The sequence below is a fragment of the Lipotes vexillifer genome, unplaced genomic scaffold (genome assembly GCF_000442215.2).
Source record: "Lipotes vexillifer unplaced genomic scaffold, Lipotes_vexillifer_v1.1 scaffold614, whole genome shotgun sequence".
NCBI lineage: Eukaryota > Metazoa > Chordata > Mammalia > Artiodactyla > Lipotidae > Lipotes > Lipotes vexillifer.
The window spans coordinates 291,627-300,925 of record NW_006787203.1 but is presented as its reverse complement, the minus strand read 5'-3'; the positions used below and the strand labels follow the sequence as shown (position 1 = coordinate 300,925).

Genomic DNA, 9,299 nt, shown 5'->3' with positions numbered 1-9,299 from the left:
GCAGGAATGGATCTCTGCAATTAAAGAGTTTACTGTCTGGGGACTTCTCTGGTGGTGCGGTGGTTAAGAATCCGCCTGCCAATGCAGGGGACACGGGTTTGAGCCCTGGTCCGGGAAGATCCCACATGCCGCAGAGCAACTAAGCCCGTGCGCCACAACTACTGAGGCTGCACTCCAGAGCCTGTGAGCCACAACTACTGAGCCCACGTGCCACAGCTACTGAAGCCTGTGTGTCTAGAGCCCGTGCTCTGCAACCAGAGAAGCCACCGCAATGAGAAGCCCGAGCACTGCAACGAAGAGTAGCCCCCGCTCGTCGCAATTAGCGAAAGCCCATGCGCAGCAACAAAGAACCCCTCCCCACCCCCCAAAAAAAGAGTTTACTGTCTGAAGACAATAGGAAAACACAAGATACAGTAATATACACAAATGCAAAATATCAAGGGCTCTCTGGAGCAAAGGGAGCCTCACGCTTTGGTTCTGAGGAGACTGAGAGGGGGTTTTCAAAGAGTTTTTTTGCAGAAGCAAACGTTATGTTGTTCCACAAAGCAGGCGTGGCTCAGATGCAGATACACACAGGCTGTGCTGGAGGTAATAAGCTGGCTTAACCTGGGAGCAGAGGGCACCTGTCAGGAAACAAGTGAGACCACAGTGGGCAAGTCAGGCAGGGGACGAGACCATCGGAGACAGTGAGGTCTGAAGATCAAAAGTGCAGACTTTACTTGGGTTTCTGTGCTCCTGAGCTTATGAGTTGTCCTTGATTCTTTGCAGTTCTTAGCAGTTTGGGAACCTTGCCTCAATTTTCATAGAGGAGGTAAAGAAAAACTACTCCATGGGAAAGCGACACCAACGATGCCCCATTATGTCAGAGGGGAAAGGTGGGTACTTTGATGGCATTGATGGTGGCGGCTCTCTTTTCTTGAGTTGCCTGTGATGGACCAGTCACTATGCCAGTCACTTCACATGTACTACCATCTTATTCAAACTCCAAAACAATCCAGCAAAACGCATATTAACTTCCTATCACCAGTGAGGAAACTGTGCTCAAAGAAGTCAGGTAACTTCTAACCAGGAGTGGATGGACAAAAACCCAGACGGTGGACCCCGCGCCCCAAGCGCCTCTAACATATCAGGAAGGGATCCATCACATCTCACCTTTCCATTTGTACGTGAAGAGCAAAAATAACCTGTCCTAAGGCATTTCTAATAATATTTAGTCGAACTACTACTCCTTTCTGCAGCAGTCTCTGCCCTCACAAAATAGCAAATGCAGTTACTACACAGCTGTCAACTGCATGCATCTTAACAACTACTATTTGATAGCAGTTAATACTTGGTGGTAGACGCTTTGCAACAAGTTACCTCATGTAATTCTCTTGGCCACCCTTGAGGCAGACACTACCGCCATTTTACAAAGAATGAAGTTGGGACAGAAGGCGTGTGCTCTGTCTCCCCTACCCAAGGTCACCCAAAGATCTGAACCTGGATAATATGACCACACAGTCTAACCGCTTTGTACCACTGCCTCACATTTTAAAACTGAGCTGTAAACTTTGCGGTGTGAACTTATCCCTATTGCAGCTCAATCAATCAAACCGGCAGCTTGGAGAACATTCTTCCTGGACTGTTCCATCAGAAGAAGGCTTCTCTCCCTTCCCCTCATGGAACCAAAAATCTTCCCCCAAATGCTCTACGCTGTTACGTGAACAATTCAATCTGATTCACCAGCAGTAATGCCACACTTCCTGAGAGTGTAGCCTTGGGTGACCGGATGATATGGACGGGCCAAACACTGCATCCTGACACTCCTAGAGCAGCAGTAAAGCCACACCGGGGCACCGGCTCCTTATCACAGATGGGAAGGTGAGAGTGGGTGCAAATGGCTACAGCTATTTCCTGTCGGGCTAAGTAACTAACGGGACGTAATGAGTCCCTGGGTCCCATTGAGGTCACTGAATCGCACTATCCACTGAAAGGTGGAAAGAGGATTCCCCCATTCAAACTGACTGAATGAGAACAGTGTTCCCTTGGTGCATCTGCCTCGTCTTGGGGGGAGGCTGAAACGTGAACCCCCAGCGAGGCTCCTCTCCACCTCTACCGGGTTAGAGCGAACCCTGAAACACACACAAAAAAGACCTCTCTCCTGATCTGTTAACCCTATATCCATTACGTTACTTAAGGCGCAGACAAAAGCAAGTTAAGTTGGTCATCCGGGTAATCAAAAGGACACCAGTCACGTTCAGTAACCTGGCAGAGAGCCTTAAACATCCCTGGGAGCCAGGCTGTTTCTTATCTGTGGTTTCCTTGAACTGTTTTCCGAGAACTCTCAAGTCTTTGGGGTCCTGAAGTTCCATCTGTCTCACAATTACTCTTCCCAAAAGGGTCCTTCCTAAGATCAGGAGAAAATGATGCCCAGGACGAGGTATTAGGGCGAGTCAGGAGTTGGGCATTGCCCTGCATCGGGGGGTGAAGAAAGAAGAGGAATAGAGACGGAAGTCTTCACCCCACGTTCATGGCTACTTGATCTTTGCCCGGGCATGGTAGGGGAGGGGGACTTAAGAGGGTTCAAGTCCAGCAAATTATATTGACAGTATTTCAACTCTGGTGTTGTCCAAAGAAAAACGAGCAGTTTCTCCTGGAACTAGACGAACATAATTTTCAACTCTGGCTGTTGCTTTTGCATTATTTATACACGTACCCACACACGCTTTCAGCACACACAGAAAACCGCAAAGGGTAAGGAAGGCAGCCTTTCAATGAATTGCTCCAGACCTGGCTGAAGCTACAGCAGGAAGCTGACTGTCTAGGGCCGTGGTGCCTACAGCGCGTGGGGCTCCCGAGGCAGTCAGCTCACTCTAACACGCAGGCTGAGGTAGGAAAGGCAGCACTGTCTCTGCTACACGAACCCAGGGCTCTTCCAGGAAAGACAAGAACTAGAAGAGAGCTCGGCCTGGAAACAGCAGCCCTGGGGGGTGAGTGTCACAGGCAGGAGAGACTGGCTTCCTGTGGAGCTGGGTCCTTCTCACTGCCAGTCCAGCTGGAAGATTAGCACAGAGTGCGCCTTCTAATGCTATACCCACTACTCACAGAGCACCCAAGGAAGTGCAATATAATTACTGCTACTGGAGAGGGAATTTCCTCACCACTCTTTCATATGAAGATGGTTCCAGAAAGAAAAAAACCTGACGGAATTATCTAACAGGAATCCACACAATTACAAAAAGCATTCCGTCCCTCTCTTCAGGAAAAGAAATGTTTTGGTCATCAGAAACTCTGCTAGGCTTAGTCAGATCAGTGCCCGGAATTCTGTGAACTTGAGGTCAAACTGCCAAGATTCAACAGAAACGTCGATGGTCAGTGTTTGCACAGATACTGGAGTGAGTGGCTAACACTGCCAGCATGCAGCTCCAGCAGACACCACGCAGAGAGGAAAACCAACTGTGACAATTTTCCCCTCCACCCGAAAAACTTGGAAGAAGGAAAAAAAAAAAAAAAAAAAAAAAAAAGCTCTTACCTAGCTCTCCCCGGAGGTTAACAAGTTCTTGAGATAGGGTTTTGTGTTGTTTCAATGCTTCCTCCCGCTGTGGAAAACACACATCAAGTTACTCATGTTTTCAAGAGGGTCCCTTTCAGTAAAGCACACATTTGTTATCATCAGGAAAATGAGACTCAGAACTGAGAAGCCAAGATATGAATCATTTAGGCTAACAGTCTGTGTTGTTAAAAAACACAGATGTCCCTTAGTTGTTAAGGAAATTCACATTTCAAAAATCTGTATTTTCTCAGGTCCTCGTGAAACATTCATCTGAGGCACTGAATGGCCCGTTTAAAAATATTTACTGTGAGCCAGGCTTCACTGCTGATCCCAGAACCTCTGAGCTAATGCATATTTAAAACGTAATTCATTCTCCTCTTCCAAGGGCAATAAAGGCCTAATCAGTCTAAAATAAACGTTTAATGTTCTAAACACATGCACTTATATGAACTTTACCCTATATTTGCAAATAGAAAAGTTTCCTTAGGAGGCCAGTCCTTTACTTCTAAAAGGAATACGCGGAAGTCTCTTACAAAGCCACGGTGAGAAAAATAATCCTTTAAAAACAAAATGAAATCAATTTTACTCAGCTACGCGTTATTTTCTAAGGATGATAATATGTTGGATCAGCGATCATTCTGAGGAGATGTTAGACAAATGAATCAAAGAAAACCAGGCAGCTGTTTCAGAATCAAAAAAGCAATTATCGATCTTGCCAAGGAGAACCATTTCTAAGTTACCAGCAACTCATCCACAAGCGCACAGACACACACGCTTGTACAAACACAGCAATTAGACACAGTTTCTTACGAGGCAGTTTCCCTCCCACCAGCGTGTAAGGAAGGAAAAGGCAGAATTCAAAGCTCTCTGGAAATGCCCTCCCCGGGATCGCCCCGGACAGAGCTCCCACCGCAGCTGGGTCGCAGCGTTGCGACGGAGCTCATGAGACCGGCCTTTGCAGGCGAGAGCTGCTTGTCACTCAAAGCGTTTCCCCCTCACGCCAGACCACCTCTGCCTTCGCCCCTGGCGTTCTTCCAGAAAAGCACTATAAACAAATACTAATTACCCTCGTTGCTGCACATGGAGAATAGAGGCACACTTTGCTGCCGGAGCAGCCCATTTTCCAGCTTCTGTCTCTCCAAGTACCCCCTCCCGGCCCCGCGCAGGTGGCCAAGCCACCCACCAGTGCGGTCGGTCTACACTCAAAGCTCCACCAGGAGGAGCGCCATTGGTCTTCGGTTGGCCTTACTTCGCATCCTGCAGGTTAGCGTGTGCCTGGGACGCCTCTCTCCTCACAGGAGCTGAGGCTGCAGCTTCTGCCTTTGGCACAGGCTGCCTGCGACTGCTTAAAGCCACAGCCCTTCATTTATGAAAAACGAGAGCCAGCGCTTAGACTGATCGATTGCCACTTACTTTCAAATATCAGCTGGTACAGGGGAAAGAAAAACCGGCCGCCTCCGCGTGGATAATGGAGTTATTTTTAGACTTGTGAACCTTTTAATTCCCCTCTCTAATTAGGGGTCATTAGATGAGCATACTTGCTAATAGAAAAAGGAAATTTATTCTCCAAAACCTGTGTGCTAAGTGAGTTCTGGACGAGGTGAGGAACGGTGAAAGTGTGTGTTGTGACGTAGAATTTAACATGACATTATAAAATGAATGATGTTTTCCGGAAAAATTCATTTAAATGCTTACAGCGTGGTTCCCTGGCATTTTAAGAAGTGTGACCTGCTGAATTGAGAGTTTGACATCAGATGTATGTTATGGTTTTTCCCTTTTACTTTGTGAGTCTCTCACGACAGAGCTAGGGAAGTTAACGATACACTAGCACTTTCCTGGACATTTAACAGTGACTGGAACTTAAGGAACACTTTCTCAATGAGTACATTTTGGCCCTAATGATATTCTAAATGCTTGATTTTTAAAACGTAGTATTAGGTTGTTCTGAAATCACAAATCAGTAAGTCCATCTTTTTTAAGTGAATAAGCAATGAGTTTTCTAATGTAGAAATTAAAGTTTGAGGAAAACCAGCCCAGATAAAATTGGCGAAAAAAGCGAATAAAAACATATACACTATATACTTCTCTTAATCTCAAGTTTAAGCCTTTGTGATCTAGTTCAAGTTAAGTATCAGCAAGTTTTGTCACTCGAGTGACAAGAGACCCAGAAGACTGTTTTGCTAGATACACGCAAGCAGTCCTGTAACACATTCGGTGACCTTGCTTAAAATCCACTCTTTTCTAAGAGCTAAATCCTTAATAGAAGGAAAAGCTGGCAAGAAGTTAAATCACTTTTCAAATTTACGGAAATCCTTAAATATGGAAAATTGAAAAATTAAGTTGGTGTAAAGTTTCCAGGAGTGATTCTGTGAACTTTTACATCCTATCACAAGTATCTACAAGGCAGTCTTTTTGCTTATTAAAGGGACTTTGAGGACAAGCAATTTCAGTACAGTTGAAATCCAAGGTTGGTTGAATCCCTGATGTGGAACCTGGGATGTATGTAGGCATGGAGGACCAACTGTACTCTGACACTTTATATGAGGGCCTTGAGCATCCATGGATTCTGGTACCTGCTGTTGGGGCGGGGAGCGTCCTGGAATCAGTCCCCACAGGTACCAAGGGCCGACTGCACACATGGGGACACTGCCCCCAGCTCCACTGCACTCAGCCTTCCTCAGTGCCCAGAAGCCATTGATGTCTTCCAACCTCTGTCAATCCCAGTGGCAGCAGCAGGAAAACCATGGGATCATTTTGGACTCTTCCTTGTCTAATGGGTTGTGCCACAGTTGGTCAGTTCTCCCCTCCTAATGTGTCTTGAATCCACTGCACTTTTTCTATTAGTGATGCCTCCACCCTAGCCCTCATCCTCGCCAACCCCACTCCTGAACTATGGAAAGCCTCCCTCCACACTATCTTGCAGAGGATTGGTAGATTTTTATCCCATATTCTGGGTACAAATAAATGCCCTTGCTCGACAAGAGTCTTCCATTGAGTGCATAAAAAATAAACTTCCATGAACCTCAATCACCCAGCTCCTGTTTAGACACCCTACTCCTCTTCTGTCCAAGTCATGCTTGCCATGCATGTCCCACCTCCACAAGCTGGAAGGCTTGGTCTTCTGTACCTGACCCATTCTATAAGCCTTCAGGGAATACTAACTGTCAATCATAGATACTACTCCCTTCCCCACACACCTAGACAGGACATTTATCCTTCTGAATTGGTTGGCAGTTTATTACTCAGTACCAACTTACCAAGTACCATTCCAGATGCTGGGGAAAATATGGAAAAAATTTAAGACATGGTTCCTGCTTCAAGAAGCTTGAGAACTAGGTAGAACTAAGACATCCAGGCCCAATAACTCAAGGCAGATGACCTCATCTGAGGGGAAGCAGTACAGGGCAATGGAAAAACCAAGGGCTTTAAATATGAACCTATGTGAAATGCTGACCACAGTGCCCATATCATAATAGGCACATACTCAGTGTTACTTTCTACCTGACTCTCCTGGTAGCTTGCCCTTTAAGACCTTTACCCTTTCTTTGTAGATGACAAAATGCATTTGTCACTTAGATACTGACTGCCTGTTTCTTCTTGTTTAGCTGCTCCTATATCAGTGTTCCTGTCTTAGATGATAAACTCTTTACGGTCCAGATAACAAGTTTATTTAATTTCCTTTGTATTGTAACATGCAGAGTTCCACACAATGCGAAGAGAAAAAAAAAAAAAGAGGGAGGTGGGAATCTGGTTGGGAAAAATGCTTTTATACTCATACATTAAATATATGAAGCGCTCCAAGAAAAAAATGGACTCACCATAATTTAATTAGGAGTCCCTGGGACACAGGCACTTAGACTCCGGCTGTCATCCCATCACTGAGCCTCAATTTGCTAGCTTGGGAGAGTGTCAAAAGCACAGGGGATTTTGCAGGAAAGAGCCACGTCGGATGGCTCAGATGTATGCTCTCTCTGACCTCCTCCATCCCCACTACCACACGATGAACCGTGTCCAATTTTTTGGTCTGAGACATTTTTATTTATAGACTGCTAGTATCGTTCAAAATTCATCTTTGTTCAGGTGCTACTTTAGGTTAGATTCTACTAGCAAAAACAGAACTGGAGGCACACTGAATAACTGGTCAGAGGTTGGGTTAAGGTACCCAGAAACTTTCATGAAGAAATTGGGATCACTACCATCAACACTGTCTGGCACTCGGTCTGCCTGCACAGAACACTGTACAACTATTCAAGGATAAACCAAGAATCAGAACTAAAACTAACAACAGTGTGTCCTCTGAGAAATAGAAAGTGTGGTACTGGTTTCCAGATTCATGAGACATGCATTAGAACTTCTGCTCTGTAATGAATGATGTCTACCACTAAAGTGGTAAAGTTGTAGTTTTTTTGTTTTGTTTTGTTTTATTTTTTGCGGTACGCGGGCCTCTCACTGTTGTGGCCTCTCCCGTTGCGAAGCACCGGCTCCAGACGCGCAGGCTCAGCGGCCATGGCTCACGGGCCCAGCTGCTCCGCGGCATGTGGGATCTTCCCAGACCGGGGCACGAACCCGCGTCCCCTGCATTGGCAGGCGGACTCTCAACCACTGTGCCACCAGGGAAGCCCAGGTTGTAGTTATTAAATAGACTTGCAACAAAAGGATAAGTGACAGTTCCAGGATTCCCTATAATCAATGATTTTTACCTATAAGTTAATGCTCTGAAACGGTTTAGGAAAAATTAGCAATAACGAGATATATATGTATATATAGATCAGCATAGATCTACAAGCTATATCTACCTATCTACATATCTATATATCAATCACTTCTATAATGGGTATAAGAGAACCAAAGGGTTAAGTAAAAATTTTGAAAAAATTGCTTAACTTTTCCCTTGGTTATATCTTTCCTTTCCAACTGTTTTTTACCAGTGCCCTGTACACATTAGGCAATCAGTAAATATTTGCTGATTGATTATAAAGAGCTAGAAAAGAGCAAAGAACATTTACATAAAGACTTTATATGTTCATCTTACATCTGGGATTCCATCCTCTCCCGCCATGGAGCACAGGCTCCGGACGCGCAGGCCCAGCGGCCATGGCTCACGGGCCCAGCCGCTCCGCGGCATGTGGGGATCTTTCCGGACCAGGCAGGGCACGAACCCGTGTCCCCTGCATCGGCAGGCGGACTCTCAACCACTGCGCCACCAGGGAAGCCCCCATCCTCTTTATTGATCCATTTGTTCACTGAGATACACCCTGCGTATCTATTATGTATAAGGCTCTGCCATAGCACCTGGGGTGGTTTCCTAAGAAGCACCAGAAACAGATCCAGCTCTCAGTGAGCTGACTGTCTTAAAAAGTAAAAACAACTTGGAAATGGTTACCTACTAGGTAGAGAGTGACAGAGAAATATAAGTGCTCCTAAAATCCAGAGTAGATAAAACATAGAGCCAGAAGGACCAGGAAAGTCTTCATAAAAGAAGGTGTTTTTGAGCTGAATTTTAAGAAATTCTAGGGAGTCACAGTTACATGGGCATTAGGATCTAAATTGGGTGTAAGATGAAATTCACATGCGATACAAGAATCCATGAAACTCATTAAGAGTCTGCCCTGCAGTGGACTGAAGCATCTCTCAGTGTGTCCGACCCAGTGAAATATTTTCTCTAGTGTTGGACCTAATCTTTCTCCAATTGATCACCTAATAAAATGTCTGGTTTGTGCTTAGGGGCCAAGTCGTAGGGAAGGAAAGTATCTTTTTTTTTTTTTTT

At 45.4% G+C, this 9,299-nt stretch overlaps 1 protein-coding gene across 4 annotated transcripts in view; it reads right to left on the bottom strand.

The window, feature by feature from the left end:
* MTUS1 (microtubule associated scaffold protein 1) overlaps window positions 1-9,299 on the bottom strand; it is a 105,953-nt gene that overhangs the window by 22,887 nt on the left and 73,767 nt on the right. For all 4 annotated transcript variants that reach the window (XM_007459899.1, XM_007459900.1, XM_007459901.1 and 1 more), the window contains one exon: window positions 3,512-3,578. In XM_007459899.1, the coding sequence (XP_007459961.1) occupies window positions 3,512-3,578 (67 nt within the window). The remainder of the gene's footprint in view (window positions 1-3,511; window positions 3,579-9,299) is intronic.